At 46.8% G+C, this 21268-nt stretch overlaps 7 protein-coding genes across 8 annotated transcripts; 4 read left to right on the top strand and 3 right to left on the bottom strand.

Annotated features, from left to right (window-relative positions):
- Positions 1 to 111: 111 nt before the first annotated feature.
- Positions 112 to 2136, top strand: DFL_008255 (uncharacterized protein; the record flags this gene model as incomplete). Its single annotated transcript, XM_067637965.1, has 5 exons — positions 112 to 237; positions 335 to 521; positions 589 to 656; positions 827 to 1549; positions 1624 to 2136. 5 exons carry the CDS (start codon positions 112 to 114, stop codon positions 2134 to 2136), a joined length of 1617 nt encoding a protein of 538 aa, XP_067485902.1.
- A 596-nt stretch (positions 2137 to 2732) lies between these two features.
- Positions 2733 to 4455, bottom strand: DFL_008254 (uncharacterized protein; the record flags this gene model as incomplete). The annotated part of the gene is made up of 5 exons (XM_067637964.1): positions 2733 to 3076; positions 3135 to 3823; positions 3926 to 4109; positions 4181 to 4316; positions 4384 to 4455. 5 exons carry the CDS (start codon positions 4453 to 4455, stop codon positions 2733 to 2735), a joined length of 1425 nt encoding a protein of 474 aa, XP_067485901.1.
- A 493-nt stretch (positions 4456 to 4948) lies between these two features.
- Positions 4949 to 5287, top strand: DFL_008253 (uncharacterized protein; the record flags this gene model as incomplete). The annotated part of the gene is made up of 2 exons (XM_067637963.1): positions 4949 to 4965; positions 5038 to 5287. The coding sequence occupies 2 exons, from the start codon at positions 4949 to 4951 to the stop codon at positions 5285 to 5287; spliced, it is 267 nt and encodes an 88-aa protein (XP_067485900.1).
- Positions 5288 to 5580: 293 nt separating this feature from the next.
- DFL_008252 (uncharacterized protein) lies at positions 5581 to 6859 on the bottom strand (the record flags this gene model as incomplete). The annotated part of the gene is made up of 4 exons (XM_067637962.1): positions 5581 to 6157; positions 6223 to 6303; positions 6383 to 6737; positions 6808 to 6859. The coding sequence occupies 4 exons, from the start codon at positions 6857 to 6859 to the stop codon at positions 5581 to 5583; spliced, it is 1065 nt and encodes a 354-aa protein (XP_067485899.1).
- Positions 6860 to 8761: 1902 nt separating this feature from the next.
- Positions 8762 to 11062, top strand: DFL_008251 (uncharacterized protein; the record flags this gene model as incomplete). The annotated part of the gene is made up of 3 exons (XM_067637961.1): positions 8762 to 8817; positions 8883 to 10874; positions 10948 to 11062. 3 exons carry the CDS (start codon positions 8762 to 8764, stop codon positions 11060 to 11062), a joined length of 2163 nt encoding a protein of 720 aa, XP_067485898.1.
- Positions 11063 to 11610: 548 nt separating this feature from the next.
- Positions 11611 to 12613, top strand: DFL_008250 (uncharacterized protein; the record flags this gene model as incomplete). Its single annotated transcript, XM_067637960.1, has 3 exons — positions 11611 to 11615; positions 11691 to 12487; positions 12561 to 12613. 3 exons carry the CDS (start codon positions 11611 to 11613, stop codon positions 12611 to 12613), a joined length of 855 nt encoding a protein of 284 aa, XP_067485897.1.
- Positions 12614 to 19121: 6508 nt separating this feature from the next.
- Positions 19122 to 19868, bottom strand: DFL_008249 (uncharacterized protein; the record flags this gene model as incomplete). 2 transcript variants are annotated; one of them, XM_067637958.1, is made up of 4 exons in its annotated part: positions 19122 to 19166; positions 19507 to 19554; positions 19643 to 19754; positions 19861 to 19868. In XM_067637958.1, the coding sequence occupies 4 exons, from the start codon at positions 19866 to 19868 to the stop codon at positions 19122 to 19124; spliced, it is 213 nt and encodes a 70-aa protein (XP_067485896.1). The 2 variants fall into 2 exon arrangements, with proteins under 2 accessions (XP_067485896.1, XP_067485895.1); XM_067637957.1 differs by having other exon boundaries at positions 19507 to 19542.
- Positions 19869 to 21268: the final 1400 nt, after the last annotated feature.

Raw genomic sequence — 21268 nt, 5'->3', positions numbered from 1 at the left:
CGCGATGTATCGCGCGATACCGTGTTCTTTTGTCGGGGACCGTGCCTTTTCCAGTCGTAGAATATAAACTATTGACTTCCTCCGTCCTTTTAAATTTGTTTGGAGTCGAACATGGCTACAACCGCGGCCCCGACGCCTAGGATAAAGCTGCACTTCAGTGCTGGCGCGTATCCTCCTCCGCCGACGGAGCAGGATGGAGGAATCGATGAAGACGGAGACGTAATGGAATCTGAAGAAGTATTGACCCCCTATACTAGTGTCGTTGTGAGAATTTAAAAAAGGAAGTCGTGGACTCTGGTTGTTGACGCGCTCGGGCGCTGTATCTTTAATCTAGCCCGAGTCATCCGGTGACGACGATGGCGATGTTGATTCGGAGTACCCTATATCACCTGCTGCCGTCAATAGACGCACGGAAGATTTTGATGCCTCCGTATTAAACGCCGAACCCGTGCTTCCGTTTCGACCTATCCGTATCATATTGAAAGCTCCAAAACGGAACCCAGAAGAACTCGAAGAAGTCGGTAGGTTCTGATATCGTCCTGATGGTTGATAAATTCAGTTAATATTAAAACATGATATGTTCTATAGCAGCAACCGTCTCCGTTCGTAAAAAGAGGAAACGTAGGAAGTCCAAAACGAGCCATAGAAGATATGATGTGAGTGCGAACAACTCTTGCTCACCACTGCAAACATCGCTTTACCCCAATACCGCCATCACAGTTCTCTTGTTCCAACCTCATATTGTATCGGAGCTCATCGTTTTACTTGCTATCTCAATCTTTGCTAAACACGCCTTAACAAACCCGTCTTCTATCGCCGGACATAGTCTTCAACCTCCTCAGAGGAGTATATCCAATCCGGCTTCAAAACACTCTCCGGTCGAACGGTCGTTAACCCGAATACTCGAAAAGAACCGTCACCATCACCACCTCCACCAAAACATGCCCCTCCCAAAAAGTTCAAATCCAAAACAATGGCATCCACTTCTTCAAAATCAACCGGTGTCAGCCGCAAGCCTGCCAACAACCAAGGTGAAGAAGAAGCAATAAGATTATCGATCCTCAACGCCCGGTGCGTGAAGTGTCATAAAGCTTCCGAGCCGAAAGGCGATAAGATTGTCTTTTGTGATGGATGCGAGAAACCATACCATCAGACGTGTCACCGGCCGAAGATCGATCAGTCGTATATCGAAGTCTTGGAGAAGAATTGGTTTTGCTTCAAGTGTGCGAAGGTTCCTGGAGAAGAAGAGGAGGACGAGGATTTATTTGAGGAGATGGAGGATTATGAAGAAGGAGAGGAAGCTGACAGGAGGAACGAGCTTATTAATCAAATTCAAGCCGAGCAAGAAGAAGACGGAGCCTACCTTAGGGAGGTAGACACGGCGTCTGAAGATCACGAAGATGAATGTCAAGAGAAGGAGGGGGGTGGGAACGATTATTACCCTGCTGAACAAAGAGAACAAGCAGAATCTCAACCTACTACCAACTTTGCCAATCCCATCGAATCCCAAAACATGGAATATTCCATCAAAGGTCTCGATGACGAGCAAGTAAGCTAACTCCCCGCTCTTGATCCATTCATCCTTCTGTATTTGTTGTGAATCCTGGCTAATCTACTCCCCAGCACAAGCTCTTCCTCGAAACCCTCTCCCACGACGACCTCGTCGACTTAATCTGTCGCCTAAGATCAAACGGTGCAACTTTCGATTTCGATTTCCCTTCGGGGATCGAGAACAAGCTCGTCGAGTTCACCCGCGCCCGGAACGAAAGGAACAAGGGCAAAAAGCGTAAGTCTTCGGCCGCGGCTGCCGTCGAAGCAGCAAAGGATAAGGAATCCAGTCAAGCAGAAGAGTCGGTTCCTTCATCTGCAGAAGAGGAGGACGGTCCCGATGGGGACCACCCTCCGGAACCCAAACGCCGCAAACTTACCGCTTCGCAGCGGTATTGGTTGTGGCGTGAGGATCCGGAAACCCCATCCATCACGCACATCGTCTACAGGAACGGTGTTGGGCGTCCCGCCCATGAGGTTTACCCTCCACTCTTCCCGTACCCCGGGAGGGGACAGCCAGATGTCCCCCAACCGGAGGAACGCGACGGTGGAGGGGAAGGAGGCCCCAAGGATGATAAACAGGTCTGATGACCTGTTGACACGATTATCGCTGGGAGAGGAGTCTTTTTGAATATGGTTTTTTTTTTTTCGTCGAGAGGTCGTAGATACCTTGTACTCTGGGAATACTTGGCCGTCTCTTCTCTAATAACACATGGTTATAATGGAAAGCGAATGAGCTTTGGACTTTTTCTTCATCTCTTCATCTTCGTCCTGTTGTTTTCCAGCTAGTATCATTGTAGCTTTCGCCGCCGATTGGCCTAAATCGAAGAAATCACCAAACTTGCAAAGAAGGATTTTTGGAGAATTTATAGCCTCTAGAGAAACCATCCTACGAATACGAAAGTTGACGGGGGGAAACACACCAAAAAAAGCATAAAGGCGCTGTACAAGGACCGGCACGCAGTACTCAAGGTAAAAAAAATTTACATAACGAAGTGAAAAGCGGCGTACGCACTTTTTTTTTTTTTGGTGTGCGTGTGTGGGTGAAACCGAACTTGGGAATCAGAATTACCGTCAACCTTTCGTTTTCACATCGAATACATAAACATCGTGAAACCAATAAAAGAGAAAGAGCAAGGGACTATCCTATCCGTCTAAAGCATCCAAATCCGTGAACTTTGCGATCACCGCATGTACTGCCTCAAAAGATCCTGAGCCTTCTCCACACCCTGTCCCACCATTTGGGAAATATTTTCCAAATCGTCACCCGCAGTACCAGCGAACCTTCGGGCAATGTCTCGGGCGGTACCCTCAAGACTGCTGAAGTCTCCACTGGTAGGTCGGTTATCTTCCTCCTCCCGTCCGAAATAAGCGTTAGAAGAGATGGCGGTGGCGCCGTCGAAGTTTTGAAGACGGGTTTTGGCCTCAGCCTGTGCCGTGGGGTCGTAGGCGTTCCTGCCGAAGAATTCATCGGAGGAAATGGCCTTTTGGGTGCCGAATTTATCTCGAGCATATCTTTCCGAGTCATCTGTAGGGTACCGTTAGCGAAAGTCTGGCATGCCGCCAGTTGTAAGAAAGGAACATACCATCAACCGGTCTTGTCCCTGTAGATCCAAATCCGCCCATCTTCTTCGCGGGAGCTGGGGCAGGTTTATTGTTTGCAACTTGTCCGAATCCCAACCTAGCCATCTGTACCGTCGCTTTCTCTGTATCCGCCGCGGTTGTATTCGCACTCCTACTGGACGACGAGATTGTAGGGCTTGCGATGCTGCTCTTGGCAGGTTTCTCATCGACTTCGTCGGCATCAGGGTCGTATCCTAGCTTCGCAATTCTCTCCGCTTCTTCCTTCGCCTTCTTCTCAGCTGCTTCGAAGTCTACATCGGCTGCAACGACCTTCTTAGCTCCGATCTTCTGCGTCTTCTTTCCAGATAACACCCCACGCTTAGCACCTGCAGCACCGGCACCCGTTGGTTTTGCCCTTGTGGCGGCGGCGGCGGCAGGGACAACTTTCGAGACGACAGTGGCAGGTGGGGTACCCGCTGGAGTGGAAGCCTTTGCCCCAGAGGCGAGTGGTGATTTCGGTCGTGATGTTCCGTTACCGGCAGCATTGGCGTTCAAGAATGGAGAAGCGGTTCGGCTGACAGGGGTGCTAGTTCGTGAAGGAGAGGGTGATGGTCGTTTGATAGCTGGTTTATCCCATGATGAGAAGAAATCTTCTTCTTCCTCTTCGGCAGTTACCACAACGGCTCCGTCGTCGACGTCGAATACTGGATGGCTGTTCGGGAGCGGTCGCGCATTAGCTATACTCAAAAGCAACCAAAAAAAAAAAAAAAAAAAAAAAAAAATGAAACTACAAGTAAAACGTAGATATACGCACATTTTAGCATCTTCAGCAGCCCGCTTTTTGATTTCCTCCTTATACTTGGTGGCAGCATTCGACTGGTACTTGACTTTCGCGTCCTTAGCCGACAGAGCCGCAGAACCACCGTTATCGATGAAGAACTCCTGGATAGCCTTGTTCCCGCCAACTTTCATAAGACGAAGTTGGTCCCATGTCCATTCTGTATATCGCGCGTGTAAGTAGGTCTATGCGGATCGAAGCTCAGGGGTGGCGAATGTAACAAGGACGTACGGTCAAGAACAGTGGATCGGACGAAAGAGATGTGAACTCCGAGGTTTCGGTGAACAGCAGAGCAATCTAGACAGAGGTAAATACCAAAGGGAACTGATGCCCAGGTAGGTGCTTTGCCGCCACAGTCGAAGCAGACCTGTAATGAGCCAGCGTGTTAGCTAATGGAATCCGAGCGAAGGAAGCTGATGAGAAGAAGCATGTACCTTGTTGGCCGGCTTGGACTTGAGCTTCTCAAAGATCTTCTGCGACTCGGACTTATCAGCGAGGGCGGCCATGATGGATATGCGATTGATTGGATTGTGGGTACTGGCGATGGATGAGGAATAGAGATGTCGCCTGGGGTGGATGTAGCGTAAGTCTCGAGAGGGATCTGGTGGTGGTTTACCGTAGTAAGTTAAGGAGGACAGGTTAGCGTTGTTGGCTGCGGTCGGCCTTTCTGGGCATAAATCCGACCCTCATTTTGGCCAGCCATGCCATCCATAGATTCTAAGCTCTGCCCGACAGGGAAATTTTCAAGATCGATTGGTATGATATTATTACTTCGGAGAGAAATGCAAATGTACTAAGTTCTCCTACTCCTTCTCCTTCTCCTTCTCCTCCTCCTTTTACTCCCGTTCGTTGTATCTTTACTGACTTCAGTCTGTACGTTCACATTTCTAGCCCGTCCCTCAGTTCAGTGTTTCGACATCATATCACAAACTTTCTGACCTCGGACTTCAACGACATTCCATTGCAAATTGTATTTGCTTGATATATATCGCTGCAAAAATGTCTGCAATCTGGCGGTATGTGCCTAAATGGCTCCCGATATCGGATCTAGTCCCCCTTTGCTAATATAATATCATATGTTACATCAGGTGGTTCACCAGGTTGTCAAAAACTTCCAGGCTTGCGCTAGGTGGCGGCTTGATAGCATACGGACTCGTCGGCGACTATCTGACTGACAGAGTCGGGGATGCCTTTGGTCTAACTCCAACGGAGCAAGACAAACAAAAACTGAAGGATATGATCCCAAAGATATCTACAGTGGACAAACCGGGTCATAGCCCACAGGATAAAGAAATCGAGGCCCAACTGGCAGATTTGAAAAGAAATCGTGGTAACTAGAACTCTTTAAGGTCAATATCAAGATCCTCGGGTATACCGTATTTGGTACCGCGGGTTTGTACATGTATACGTTCGGTTCTCAGTCACAGTTATGATAGATTACGATCAATATTGCAAGAAAGGTTCCTCAGGACGTCATATTCCATTATCTCATGGCTTCTTCTTATAATACAGATGATTCTCCCGGGAAAATTAAAAAAAAAAGCATCAGAAGATTGACTCAAAAGCTCCCGACAATGCTAAAACCGAAAACCAAGACCAGACAAAGGAAACCCGAAAAGAAAGGCGATTATCTACAACTTGGCAACCATCGACGACGACTTCTGGATCTGCTGGATAGCCTCACCGACCATCTCATCAATGATAGCCTTAGCGGGCTTGATCTCGTTGCAGGCAGCAGCGACCTTGCCCATCAACCATGGCCTGGCAGAATCCATGGTCTCATCGTCCAACTTATCTTCCTTGTCGAGCTGCTCAATATCGTACTCAACTGGGATGATACCCTTGCTAGTAAGCTTGGTAATCTCGTCCTTTCGGTTCTCTTCCCAGTTTTTGATGTAAGGGTTCAACTTGACACGCATTGGACGACCGGTGAAGATGATTGTTCGGACGTTGTCTTCGTATCCGGATGTGATGACGGCTTCCTGGTGAGCCTTTGGTGCACCAGCCTCCTCAGCGAGGATGAAGCGGGTTCCAACCCAGGCGGCGGAGGCACCCATGGCGAGAACGGCAGCGAGGCCCTTTCCGTTGAAGATACCACCGGCGGCAACGACGAGGACGTCCTGGCCAGTAAGTGGGGACTTCTTGCCCTTGCAGAGATCGACGACGGTTGGGATGAGGATGGAAGTGGGGACATCTCCGGTGTGGCCACTGAGTACGATTTGTCATGATTAGTATAATAACCTATAAGGGTAGTAAAGATTTCTTAAGCTTACCCTCCCTCACCGCCCTGGGCGCAGATGATATCAACACCAGCATCAATGCACTTCTGGACGTGCTTTGGGTGTCCGATCATGCTAAATTACGAAAGCGGTCAGCAAATGTTGGTACACATGGACGGTTACAACGTCAGGAATGTAAAGCGGCTGAACTTACTTCATGTATGGGATTCCAGCCTTGTGGAGCCTGTCAACGACAAACCTGGGTGGGATACCGACAGCAGAGACGAACAAGCTGGCCTTCTCCTCGATAACAACGTTGATCAAGTCATCGAGCTTTCCCTTGGTGTAGTCGTAGTTGGTCTTTCGGGCATTGCCACCGACTTGGGGCAATAGCAAGTCGACACCGAATGGAAGATCTGGCTTGTTCAAGAAACCCTTGAGTTCGTGGATTTGCTCGCGGAGCATTTCAGGCGAGTAACCGACACCACCAATGACACCGAGACCACCAGCATTAGAAACGGCGGCGGCGAGCTTTGGACCAGCGGCAACGTTCATACCAGCCAAAAGGACTAGAAAAAATCTCAATATTCAGCTGAAGTTCACAGCCGGATGTACAAATAAACGTATTCAGAATCTTACCTGGGTGCCTGACTCCGAAGAGCTTAGTGATGGGAGTAGAGATGGTCGACATCTTGAATGTATGTGTATGTGAAGTTTGTATGGTATGATATGGGTATATATTACAAAGAGCAGACCAGGTATCAGATAATCAGAGGAGGAGGAGAAGTGTAGTAGAATAAAAGACAGAAGATGGAGGTCAAAAGGACAGGAGAAACGGCTGCAGAGAGATATTTAAGAAGTCACAAGGGAATAGAGAAAGGATGAAAGCGGGACTCGGTGACGGCGATTTTGGCCAAAGTCTCGGCCCAGCAAAACAAAACTGGAGTTGACAACCGCGACTTTCCCTGTTCAGCTGGTGCCAACAAGCCGAGGCATCTGGCGCTGGGCGACCTCACATGTTCAGCCCCGGTCTTTTTTCCCTCTTCAACATGACATCCCCAGAGTCTTCCTTGTCTATGGTCCATCCATGCAGGTTCCGCATGGGCACGCATCTTGCTTTGCATGGCAAAGTACTACTACTAGCTTGGTTGATCGTGCTTAACTGGTGGGGGAGCAGAGCGGTACTCCAACCGAGCCAGCTGCCATTCGGGTACCCCCAAAACGAATTAATTACCGAGGTTGAATCAACCCCGGATTTCGACTATTCTCGAATATAAAATAACGGAGTGCCGACTGTACCGACACGCGACTGGATTGCCCCGAGGCCGAACATGCGGGGAGGACGGGCAGACCACGGCCTTTGAACGGGACAGCCGGCCGGTAATCTAATCAGATCTTATCTGCTGGATCTTCACAATTATCTATATACATACACTACGTCTACGAGTTTTGATATTGAACAAGTACTACCTATTCATGACAGTATTAGGCCAGGCCCTGTTATGTTGGGGAGCATTTTGATTTTTCTTTGACAGCTTCCGAAAACGACTTTTGTCCCATTCCCACAGTATATACTGCACTAGCGAGACCGGTTAGCACCTGACTCTGGATAATTTAGCAGATAGGACAGCTGCCGAAGAATCGAAATTAAAAATTTCCACAATGAAGCTGGAAGTATATATACATAACTAGGCCGGCCGTCCGCTTTCTACTACGGAGTAGGCCGCGGCGGATCGATAGGTCGAGAGTCTACTGTTATAAAGTTACAGACCTGTTCATGTATACTCTACCGAACATCATCCAGTCCCATCTGACATGGTACTTTGACTTTGCCACTACCGCCTACGACTCACGACTCACTTTCTAGACACCAATACCTCGAGCTCATCGAGTACCGTTCTAGAGTAGCCTCCAGGGACCTTAGCTTAGGTAACCTTAAAAAAAAAAAAAAAAAAAAGCCTACTTGCCGTAATCATTCTGGTGCCTGTATAGCCTACGCTTCTAATGGATCCACTAATTTTTCCTCTTTGAGCCTCACCGCCCCTCCTCGGAGGCGGTATTGAACAAGCTCCCCAGCCTCACCTGCAGGTCATCTTCAATGATGCCTATCCGAGCACCGACATCGCGACATCGCTGCCAACTTCGCTCCCACCTGCACTAATTGTGTTGCCATCACCTCCAAATTTAGCAGGAAAAACCGAAAAATGTTTATGGGACAACTCGCTATCAAAGACATGAAACTGATCCCACATCCAACGGCAATCGTTTTGTACGAAAAAAAGCTAGCCTGCACGAAACGGCAGAAGGCAGGCTGCTCGAGCTTGAACTCGCTCCGTTCACGCGCCGTTTTGTACATTTTTTCTTCTTTTCTTTCTTGTCGGCCTAGCTTTACATAGAAGTGGGAAGCCGTATGTCGGCTGCGAGGTCGTTTGGATCCGTTTCCGTCTGTTTCTGGCAGAGACCAAGTCTAGTCTGGCGCAAGATTCTGTACCCCAAATCCGTCCTCAATATAAATATCTGGTGGGGTCGTCTGTTGCCACGAGTATTCTTACTCGGAAAAGTTCAACGAAGGACTTATATCGATTTGAAGACAATGGCTTTTCAACTGGAGAACGTTTCCGATTTCATCGCAATCAATGAATTGGGTTTGTAAGTGCAAAACTATACACATTAGTAACAATAAGTGGAAATAATATACTAAACTGCTCTTCTAGGCCTGCCGTTGTTGGACTGGATGCATGGCATAAACCAAAGCTTCAGCCGCTTTTGGTCAGTCTAAGAATCAAGACATCTGTTAGCCTGGCCGGATCCACAGATCACCTGGTTCACTCCATCAACTATGGTACTGTCTGCAAGAAAGCCCTGGAATTAGTCCAAACAACCCAATTCGTATCTCTTGAGCATCTTGCGGAGACACTCGCCGCAAAAGTTCTTGGAAACGAACTTCGAGGCCAATGGGTGTATGTCAAAGTCGAGCAGCCAAAAACTCTTTTGAGAGCCGACTCTGCTGCATTGGAAATAGTTCGGAGGAAAGATGGGATTCAGGAAACCCAGGACAAGGTTTACATCAAGAACCTGAGAATTGCTACCATTATTGGCATAAACAACTGTGAGAGAATTGAAAAGCAGCAGGTACTCGTAAGCATCACGCTTTACAAACCCTCGGCACAGGCCGAATTAACCAAAAACAATGAGCAAGTCCTTGAAAAGTCTTTTGTGCCCGTCTATGACGTTAAAAAGATCTCGGACGCCGTTGTCGACTTTGTTGAGGCCTCGGACTATGGAACTATCGAGGCCCTGGTAACAGGCATCGCACGAGTTGCGTGTATCGACTGTGGTGTCGAATCTGTCACCGTTCGGGCCGAAAAACCGAGTGCTCTCGCTCTTGCTAGATCGTCAGAAGTGGAAGTCACCAGACACAAGTCCTACTTTGCATCTTCTACGATATCCAGCAACGAATCCGGTGGTGAATACCGAACCGCGTTCATCGCATTCGGGTCAAATCTTGGAGACAAGTTCGTCTTAATACGAAACGCCCTAGCAGAGCTCAATAAACGCGGCATCAGAGTGATCAGAACATCTTCCCTCTACGAAAGTAAGCCGATGTATGTTGAAGATCAAGATCTGTTCCTAAATGGAGTCTGCCAAGTTCAGACGAAACTGGCCCCTATGGAACTTCTACGGGAACTGCAAGCTATCGAGAACCATTTCGGGAGAGTCAAGCTTATTGACAAGGGACCGCGGAATATTGACTTGGATATTCTACTTTACGACACACAACTTGTCAACGAGCCAGAGCTTACAATTCCTCATGCATCCATGCTTGAGCGGGAGTTCGTCCTCAGACCGCTATGCGATATTGCACCGGATCTACCACACCCGCAGACTTCGACCACCTTCGCCTCTCACTTGTCAGCTTTGCCCGGAGAATCAACAGTCTACCCCCGGGTTCTCTTATCCTCATCTATCCCATCCCTTCAGCCAACCAGTAAAACCCGTCCTACTCACATAATGGCCATAATAAACCTCACACCAGACTCATTCTCAGATGGCGGGGTGCATAGCACCCCCAACGTCGAAGAAACCGTTTCGAAAGCAGTGAAAGCGGGTGTCTCAATCGTAGACCTCGGTGGGATGTCAACTCGACCAAACGCAGCCGAAATTTCTGAAACAGAAGAGATCAACCGGGTTATACCTGCAATCAAGGCTATTAGATCATCAAATGACCCGGCTGTAAAGAAGGTTACGATATCAATCGACACTTTTAGGGCGGCTGTTGCCAGAGAAGCAGTAAGCGCAGGCGCAGATATTATCAATGATATTTCAGGTGGCGTGCTCGACCCGGAAATGATCAAAACAGCCATCGAACTCGACGTTCCAATAATGTTAATGCACATGAGAGGGACACCACAAACGATGAGTTCACTGGCAGATTATCCAGACGGGGTAATCGAAACCGTGGGCAGGGAGCTTGAGGAGAGACTCGATGCTGCCCTAAAAGCGGGTGTGAAGCGGTGGAAGATTATTCTCGACCCCGGGCTGGGATTCGCGAAGACTACAGAGCATAATTTGGAGATACTCAGGAATTTCGCCAAGCTAAAAGCAAGGAAAGGACTTGTTGGTATTCCTTGGTTAATAGGGCCTAGTAGGAAGAAGTTTATTGGGGAGATAACTGGAGTTCCTGATGCTTCTCAGAGACAGTGGGGGTAAGGAACTTAGTTCATTTTACAACTTTCCAAAGTATAACAAAGGTGCGCTAACATTTTAATTATTATTTAGAACCGGTGCAGCTGTAACCGCATCTGTAGCTGGAGGAGTAGACATCATCAGAGTTCATGACATCGACGAGATGACCAAAGTCGCGAAGATGGCAGACGCAATTTGGAGGAATTAGTGTATGGATATGGCAATATAGAGGTGTATGAGCAAGTGCATGGATGAACCATTGAGCCATTTCTATGAGCACGAAATGAAGGAGAAGATGTGCATTTATATTTAAATTTGGAAGCTGGTAGTCTAGGACATTAATGTATAGAATTACCTGTCCATTCGAATGAGCCAGAAATCGATCTGATTGCTAAAAGCTTGGGTCCACTGGGGCAATGAACTTGCTGTAATGCGCATACATGCAAATGACACAAGACCGAGGTGCGTTGGAGGTTGTATGAGCAAAATGTGTTGTCGAGTTGTCGGGATCGCCCTGTGTAGATCATGTGACTAATCTTTGTGTGGCAACTGAAAATCAAAAATCAAAAAAAATTTCCAACGTTGAATGAGTCGACGATGACGATAAGATAGATAGCCGGGCATCCCACTTCGACATCAAAGCTCCATCTACATCAACCATCATCAACTACACAATCACAAGAATCGACCCTTTTGAAGCCCCCTCATTATCAACTTCTACCATCTGTCAAAGATCATATATAACAACAGCACAACATGGCGTAAGTTCTGCTTCGTTCCTCGAAAAATGGACGAAGCTCCAAAACAGCTCCAGCTAATTCTGCTACTATCGCCAGATCACAACGAAGAGAGTGGGCCGAAGACGAGGAATTCGATGACCCAAATGCACTCCCACAGAACCAGGTCATCTCAAATCCAGACGGAACAAAGACAACCATCACATACAGACTATCCGACTCTGGAAAGAAAATCAAGACGACACGAAAGATCAAGATTTCAGTAGTCAAGGAGAGAGTCAACCCACGCGTCGCTGAGAGGAGAGAATGGGCCAAGTTTGGAAGGGAACAAGGACACCCAGCAGGACCAGATCTGTCAACAACGACCGTTGGAGAGAACATTGTATTCAAGCCAAGCTTGCAATGGAAGGCCGTTGAGAAGGAAGAAGAGGCGACTGGCGCTCTGAAGACCCAGTTGAAAGACAAGAAGGTATCCTGCCGTATCTGTCAGGGAGACCACTTCACAGCAAGATGCCCCTTCAAGGACACTCTCGCTCCTGTCGGCGAAGCTGCTCCGGATGAATCCCGACCAGATTCGCCAGATCTCGGCGCTGGTGGAGGTGCCACTGGTGGCAGCTATGTTCCCCCACATCTCAGAAACAAGGGCAAGGACGTCGGTACTGGATCATCTCCCTTCAACGCTGGCCGCGAACGCGACGACCTGGCAACCCTCCGTGTCACAAATCTTAGCGAATTCGCAGAGGAACAAGATCTCAGAGACATGTTTGAAAGATTCGGAAGAGTTACCAGAGTATTCTTGGCAAAGGACAGGGATACAGGCAGAGCGAAGGGATTCGCCTTCGTCAGCTATCAGGACAGGTTGGATGCGCAACGAGCTTGCGAGAAGATGGATGGCTGTGAGTTGCAATATTACGAAATAAAGGTTTCAAGTATGAAGACATGGACTAATCATTCGGTTTCAATCTCTAGTCGGTTATGGTCATTTGATCTTGAAGGTTGAATTCGCAAAACGTTCACAGTAGGAACCGAACGAGGTGACGAATAAGAAACCTGAACCTGGCCGCAATGTCATCGCCATCGGACAACGAAAGAATATTATCAGGCTCTGAGATGCCTTTGAAAAGCTGTTTATTTGCGCGATCGCCTAAGTATTCATCAACTTCCTCGACTCCATACGACTACTAATGCTATTATGAAATATCCTTCGGTCCGTATATGTAGGCCGTTTGTTGTTATCCGTTCTACAATGTTTGCGTGGGTTCAGTGTGCCCTCATGTCGTATCTAAAACGAATTCTACTCTTTGTCCTCTATCCATTCAACGGCCTAAACTAGAAGGTGATATTTCAAATATTCCTTGTGTGAATCAAGAAATAGGTTAAACTTTTGCACTATCCTTCAGCCCGGGGCATAAGTGATACCACGCAGCGCTCACGATCGATAGTTATCCAACAGCTGGCAGGGTGTCTCACAAACTGTTCCATTTGCAGCGTCTCTCCATATCTCAATGTATACAAGCGGAAAGACCGTCTAAATTCTAAGGAACCTACAGGAACTAACCCGGTTTATTATCGGCGAGTGCTGATGTATAATTACCAGCTTTCTGAAAAATACATGCGATTGGAACGTGCCATACCGAGAAAACACCACATGCCATGCGCACCACTCTCTACCGGAAATAGCAGACCTGAGATTCGGACGTCCACATTCTAGCCCAATTTTTTAGTCCCTGCGCAACATCATGCAGCTATACTGATTGCAGGATAGGGTTTAAATGGCAAGCGATTGCCTCTGACCCCGCCCCGACTGTCTTGAGAGCATTTCGGAAGCCCTTTTACACACCCTTGCCGAGAAACAGGGTTTAGAGAATAACGGGTGGAATTTTGGATCTAGGTGATTTCCATATTCTTCCTGCCCGCCAATTCCACGGTACGATCCGTGCATCTTTGCGTCTTTAGCCGACTTCCTGTTTCGCCTTACGCCTCTTTTAGGTCTGAATCTCTGGACAAGGTTCTAGATTAACAGACTTTTTTGCCTCCTCGATTTTAATATAATCAGTGTTCCTGATCCCTTGGAACATATCAGTTCGCCTTGCCATCTATTTTCTTCATTTTATAATATTTAAATGGTTCTGGATATGACAGAGGTAATGGTCGGGGCGTCACCCAATGATATCCAAGCGAACTAACTAGCGGCATCGCCCACCGATCATATACGTATGTAGCTACTATCCCACCCTCTCCCCCAAAGTTCACCTCCCTCCAGGTAACATTAGTATTAATAAATATGGCTTCATGGCTAACAGGCAGCACGTCGAGGATATCTGTATATTCAGGTGCATCCAGGCCATATATCTAATGGTAATAAATCGATATCCTGACTGTTCCGCCGGTATTGCTGGCGTTTTCGATCGTGGTGGTGGGTTTGGACGAGGGCGCGGACCGTGAAGTTCTTTGGGATGGATGGTTGGTGGATTTGGGAGCTTTGGTGTGTTCAAAAATCTTTCATTCTTGCAGCCTTGGAACTCGTATTATATTGAGATAAATACCTAACGTTATTGGGGGGTTTAAGGCGAGCAATATTGCTGGGACGATGTTATAGGTTGCGGGTAAGTATCATATCGGTCAAACTTGAGTATTTATGGGTCATTGATTTATCATTTTGTATAGGGACATTTAGAGAAGGAAGTCACGTCAACTACGTAGAAGATAAAGATTTAATATATATCCTCAAGGCACAAATTTCTAATACAACTTCCTTCTCTACGATATCTCTTGATTTAACTCTAATGCTCCTTTGATGCGGAATTTTCTTCTTTTTGTGATGCAATAATTTAATAACCGGCAAATAAAAACCAGCTAACTTATGAGGGTGATTATAAAATAACATTGAAAGTCGATCGGAAACAAAAGATCATGGTTCTCAGCATCTCCGGCTGTGGTTTAATGCCAGTCCCCACTCTTAAAATCCAACCCAACACATACTGACAACTAATTGTTGTATTTTTTACGACATAGAGTGCGGCCATAGCTTCGATCCTCGCATTAGCAGAACTTCCATTGGCCATCAACGACCCGGATAAAACATGCAAGATTTTTTTTTTCTTATTTTCTTTTCAACTTCAGCCCTTTTTCTTGCCAATCGGATAAACCTTGCATATAAAATTATAGTAGTCTCACTAATCCGATTGGTTTGCTATATTATAGGGAGATCATGGCTCCTTGCCGTTTGCGCTGCGGTTCAAAATAATCTGGAGATTATAGCTGCATTGCACCGGCTCTTAAACCTCTACTCGGGAAGACACTACGGGTTGTACGGAGTACCGTTGGGTCAAATTTATCTTCAAATACATGGATTTTTTCAAAAGGTGGTGGAAATGAACGGGAGGTGGCGGCGGCGGCGGCGAATCGAACGGTTCATCTGGAGTTAAGAAGTCGAAGGTCTCTTCAACTTCAGCTGGGATTACGACGGATGCCACGAGTCAGCCAAAGACGCGGGGCCATTGGCAGATAACGGAAAAAAAAGCACGGGTTTGTTATTTCCGAGGTTGTGAAGAAGATCATATCGTCTGGAGGGTCGGTCGTTAGTAAGGGTCGAAGAAGTGCTAATCAGACTGGGAATACGAGTTATCATACCGTAAGTTTACCTCTTTTGTTCTTGCGTATTGTCTAATTATTCTGTTTCATTTTACTTGCATAAAGCCATTCGACTTTGCATTAATCTCGCAAAGAAAATTAATGAATTTTAAACCAAAAAAAAGAACAAAAAGACACCAGTTGAAAGCTGGCATGCAAATCAACTGAGACAACAGGCGCCTGCATCCCGCTCGCATCGAGAATCAGCCCTTCTGGATACAATAAGGGTCCTGCCCACACAGACTGCTTTCCCCAAGAACGCCAGCGGGAACACACGTACAACACGTGTCTTTGCAGGTAGTCATGGTAGCGATTCTAGCGGGCCTGCGGAAATTCATCATATAAGGGACTAGCAGCTTGACCAGAACGATTATTGCTTAGACCCAAGTGTTGAGCATAACTTACCGCAGAGGCCCAGGAGAGCGTATAATAGAATTTCGATCGATCCGAGCTCTAGGATGCCAGAGGCGTATGGGAATGGCAATGGTAATGGGAATGGTGGTGAAAGTAAGTTTTCACAAGTAGAAAGTATCGGGTCTGCGATTTCGCCGACAGCCGTGGTGGCGAAGAGAGGGACGTTAGGGACTTGCGGGGAAGATAGTAATGATGCAGATGAGGAGGCTGGGCTGACCATTGAGAGGATATTTTCACATGAGGAGTGGAAGAAGTCGGATATGTATAACTGTATCCCTTTTTTTTTTTTGGCCTCAACGACAAGAATAATTATCGTTGATCGATCACGGGGTCTCCAGGGAGGGTGTCGAATGTTGGCAAAATAGTGGAGATGGATCATGAATCGGCACTACATCCGGGGTGATAACTTTTTTACTTCTTCTTAATTTGACAGGACACCATGTGGTTACAACCAAACCGATCTTGCATTCCTTTCTTTTCTTTTCTTTGTTCCTCTTACAATGCCGATATAGGGGAGTTTTGGGATATACCAACCGTCCAATGACAAATGGTGCCATTTGAGAGCTCTGTGAGATAAATCTATCGTCAGAATTTCACAGGCGTGCAAAGCACTCGAATACAAGGTTTCCGGATGCTACGTGTGCCTAGAGGTGCTAGCACGACATCAAACGAATATGTGAGATCAAGTTTCAGTCGTAGAGAGGGTGAGGTAATTGAAAGGGGGCGGGGAGGCGAGGTGTCATGACAGCTGGGATGTGCACAAGTACTGGTGATATTCTCTGCCGTACCTTGATAGTTATATGTAGCTAGTATATTTGACTATTCCTGGTACCGAATAAGGGTCTTCCCACAAGGTAGTATATCGGTCACGGTTTGATATAAGCTACGAAAGGAAAGTATTGTAACTGTCAACCACATGCCTTGGGTAAAAAGGAAACAGGTTCACGGTACCCAGTTTCAGGTTTCGAATCTCTAAAAGGAACGGGCATGGGACATAAAATGGGAATCCAAATACCCACGATAACACAGGTACTCTGTACAAAGGTAACCGCCAGTTGGACCCGTCGGTTGGGACCAAAACAGTCGACTAGGAAAGTAAGGGATGCAGGACCGGTATCAGATTGCATTTCGACCGGCAATGGCGTTTTCTTTCTTTTTTTTCTTATGAAGAGAGGAGCGCACCACGTGATCGATTATGCAGAATGGCAAATCTTGTTTGTACATCAGTTCAAAGGAGAACAAGAAAACGAAGGAGGGACATTGAATCGTAAGGAGGGGAGGTAGGATAATTTTCGCTCATTTCTGTTTGCCTCGTACAGCAAGTTATAGACCCGAACTGTCGGGCCTGGGGGTGGAAGTCATTGAAGAGAAAGAACCAAGGCGATCGAAAGCACACGTTTCTCGCATTGCATAAAGAGGGAACCTTGGGCTTGCATTTGTGTACCCCATCTATCATACACGCGGCATACAGCGGCCAGTCTGCGGGCTCGAAGTGTTCAAGTTGATATCTAGAATCCCAGACAAGAATGCTATAGCCTCCCATGGTAACGTTGTCTGCAGCACACGTAGCCTAAGATATTTGAATGGCGGAATATGGTGGGACCTGGATAAGGAGCGCTCGAGCTCGATATAATAGCTGTCCCAAAATAGACGTATTTACAGCGCACGATTAGAGCAAAACGGAACGGAATGGTCCGCGCAGTAGGGTCCGCAGCCGATAACATCTGACTTGATTCGCCATGTGAGCATGAACATGGACAGGTCAACAAGGGACAAGGTCTCGACAGTATGTATTCGAGGAACTCTTCATGATTTTGGAGGAGTTTCGGGCACGGACTTCTGCATGGCGTACCGAATATTGATCAACCCCAAGACGTATCGTCTAGCCGGAGTCAAAATCTGACGTTGATCTTCATGTCATTGTTAACTTTTGCCGTCTTTGATGCAGCCGCCTGGCTAGCGGTTTCCATTTGCATTCGTTTAGATCGAGAACATGAATCAAGGAGGGATAACTTGCGGGTTCTTACGTTGTCGAAGCCCCAGGTTTGTTTTTGAGAAGAGAATATCCGCAACAGCCAAGAGGTGTGCATCGGTCTAAAAAGGGTACGACTGAACCGTTGACAGGCTTGAGGCTGGTCCAATTCTGACTTAAGTTTGTGCAATCGTGTATCTAATTTGCGTTTGGGATCCCTTATCTAATCCGATCCTTCTAAAATCTGATTTTCCTTTGGGACCCGAAGGGTTGGTAAAAGGCTGCTTCTGGAAATCATTTCCGAAGGAGCTTCGAAGAGTTTGCCATCCCGTAGAACACTTGACGGGAAGCCGCAGAGTTGAGCGTTTCGAAGCTGCAGTCTCCCGAGGAATGTTCATAGGCACCTTCAAATTGCAACACAAGATGTCTAGTTGTATCCCAGGTTTGGTCGCACGAGAAGAGCTCGTCAAAGCAGATTGTACGAAAGTGGCATTTATGCATGCATACAGTACCTTGGTATGTATCTAACTAGGCATATAATGGAGAGCCGTTGTTTGGTACCTGGGAAACCCACCCCGGTACTATATGATGCGGCCGGGTCCCATTTCATTCTGCGCTCCGTCTTGACCACGGCTTTTCGATACACGAAAAGCCCCTTCCAGGATTATGAAATCCATGAGCCGCCATTCACTCACGCCTTGTCGACGTTGAGATTGGCTCAAGCTCCTAAGACTTCAACACCGATAGCAAGGGTAGCGCGGGTGCTTAAAATACCTAAAATAAACCATATATATGCAAGTTTCATGCAGCTGTCTCGCAGCGGGGAACTCGGAAAATGGCTTAGGTGGCCACGGGGTCCAGGTTGAGAATCGGCCCAGGAAGTTCCATGTTGAAAAAATATCGATCTTTGCAGTCTTATCAACTTCGTTCATCGCACTGACTGTAGAAGGAATGATGGAGACAAGATGAAAGTAGCGGCTTTTCGTTTAGTCGGGATGTGTACTGAGGTTGAGAACTAACTTGGGTATGAGTATGCATGCTTGGCCATGGCTCCCATACCTGCCGGCAGCAGGCTTCATCTTATCCGCCAAACGAGGTTTGCGATCACATGAGATATGCGGGCTGAGGCACGCGAAATCAAGGAGGGGGGTATGTACTCCGCAAATCTCCATACCCTGATCTTTGGGCTGCTGCAGAGGACATTAGCAAGCGAATGGATAGCAACCACATGGCTCCTGAGATATCAAGATGCAATGCGGAATCTGAGGGGTTTTTCTAGCTATGATAATTTAATTCTTTTTTCTTTACTTTTTATTTTTTGGAAAAAAAAAAAAATCGATGGCGTTGTAAAACGCTTAGCGTCCGACAGAAAGATGTAAGTCGAGGAGAAGCTATTAGGGGATATATCTCTCGAGCTAGTGCAATTGGTGGGCTTTGCAATAATGCAGGAACATGTGTCCGATCTTGTGACTTTCGTCTTGAAAGTTGAACATCTTCGTTCAGGAGCGATGTCAACATATTGACGGCAACAATGATTTGGTTTCTACAATGCTGGACTGGGGGAGGGTAACGTCAGCTCTCGAGAAGTATTCGGGAACAAGCCACAACCTTAAAAGTATCTGTACTATAGGAAAGAAGGGGTGGGTATCGCGCAGATCTTTTAGAATATTAATGGCTGGTGTGCACCCTATGAGAGTTATGTTTCATAGCCGCCATCATATAAACGGCAAATATGTTTTAGAGTTTTGCGTATGGTTTTACAAAATCCAAGTCGTGAAACATGTCAAAATAGATTGGTTTCTATCTTGCGAGTAGATTTTGAGAGAGAGAAACATATAAATTCCCCGAAGGTTTAAATTTCTGGGGCCTCCTTAGGAAGATCGCTGTTGTACTAACCAGGGGAAGGTGTAAACGGATGACAGATTGATTTTCCTGGATTTTCAACTGAAAATATCAGCATGGCATCCAGACCTCAGGCAGCGAGAAGAAGGTTCGAGAGATAGTCGATAGGCAGCGGGGGTGGTAAACATACGTATTTTTCAACGATCCCACACGTTATGATGGTTTGAGCGGATGCAGAGTAATAAAAGTCCCGGGACTCAGCCCACCAATCACGCATAGCGGCAGCTTCGCCTTGCGTTATTCTAGTTGATCATCACCGTATTTCGGTAAAAGTAGATGCAGGATGGAGAGTTCTCCTGGGCTGTCCTCCGTTCCTCGCGAGAGCGCCGCAGCAGGACCAGGACATACATGTCCATATTCCATATATGTACATGTACATATATGGACTGGTTTGCTGCATGTAAGTGTATTTGCACGCCGGCCAGCCATGCCATGCCTCAAACGGTACCATGGAGCACACAGGCAGGCCGAGCCGGGACGCTCGGACACAGCGGCAGTCTTCCGTGTTGTTTTTGGCATCGCCACTATACAGAGTGCTGCACTGGCATGCAGCCCATGTCCCAGCATTCTCCACATAATAGTCGAGAGACATGAAAAAAAAATAAAAAAAATTTCTCGGATGGCCTAAAACAAGCCGACATCGACATCCTAGCTCCCGATTCGTCAGAGCTTTCTCTGAAACGTCATGCACGGTTTAATGAAAAGCGAAGTTAGCAAGCGGGATCTAGAACTCCTTTGGAACTGGCATTTTGGCACTTTTTATTTTATTTTTATTTTTATTTTTATTTTTATTTTTTTTGAGACCAAAAATAGCGCAAAGATTTTTTTTCTTCTTGGAAACAAAAGTCAAAGTAGGCAATGTAAGTAAGAATATACGTACATGATATAAACGAAGTGGTTCTAGATTCGAGGATAAAAACTTCGACTGGTTGGATTGGCGTCCCATAAATCGCTCACACACACCGGGGGATTAAGTCAATAAGTGGAATTGATGTCCCCGGGGTAGTCTGGATGATGTTGAAATTGCGGCCGAACAGCAAATCGAAATGAGGTTGTTACTAGATTGGATCAATTGGATGTTACACAAGGCCTGTCCCCAATCAGGACCTCGTCGACGACCGAAGCAATCTGATTAACTTAGCTTGACGTAGCTCTTCACAGCGCAGCACCACAGCTATAAACCACGCTGCCGGTTATACTTACTGACACACCCATACATTTTATTCGGTGGGAGTATTAATAGGGGTCAGTCTGGAACGGGGGCTATCTTCGAGATGTTAGTGTGGTATCCGTGATCCGAGGCGGACACCCTCTTTCCCAAATACTTACCATATGTTATTACTGAATCGACGGGGGTCATGGATTCGATACGAATAGAACGAGAATTGTCGGTCCCGAAGCTGACAAGTAAGTAATGAAGCAGTAATTATTAATGCACCATCCATATACATGTGTAAGTACATATAATACTTCCCGAGCACGCTCGACATTGCAATATTGGGTACTTCGGATTTGAGTATTCAGGCAGTCATATCATAGGTATATTGCTTTGTACAGGCCGGTCCGAACTGGCGAGCTCCTCGGTGATAATGTCAGGCATTCAATCCGGAGTCCCCGACATTAACTAAGCCAGTAAGCAAGTACTTGCTTGCATACCAACGGCCGTGGACAGATAGTTATCATTTGGGTTATCGAATATCCAGGCATTGTTGCATATTAGAACCGGACTGTCTTTTAATATTGAAACCATTAACCC

This window comes from Arthrobotrys flagrans, assembly GCF_004000055.1.
Source record: "Arthrobotrys flagrans strain CBS H-5679 chromosome Unknown unitig_1, whole genome shotgun sequence".
Lineage (NCBI taxonomy): Eukaryota > Fungi > Ascomycota > Orbiliomycetes > Orbiliales > Orbiliaceae > Arthrobotrys > Arthrobotrys flagrans.
This window is presented reverse-complemented; position numbering and strand designations above follow the sequence as displayed.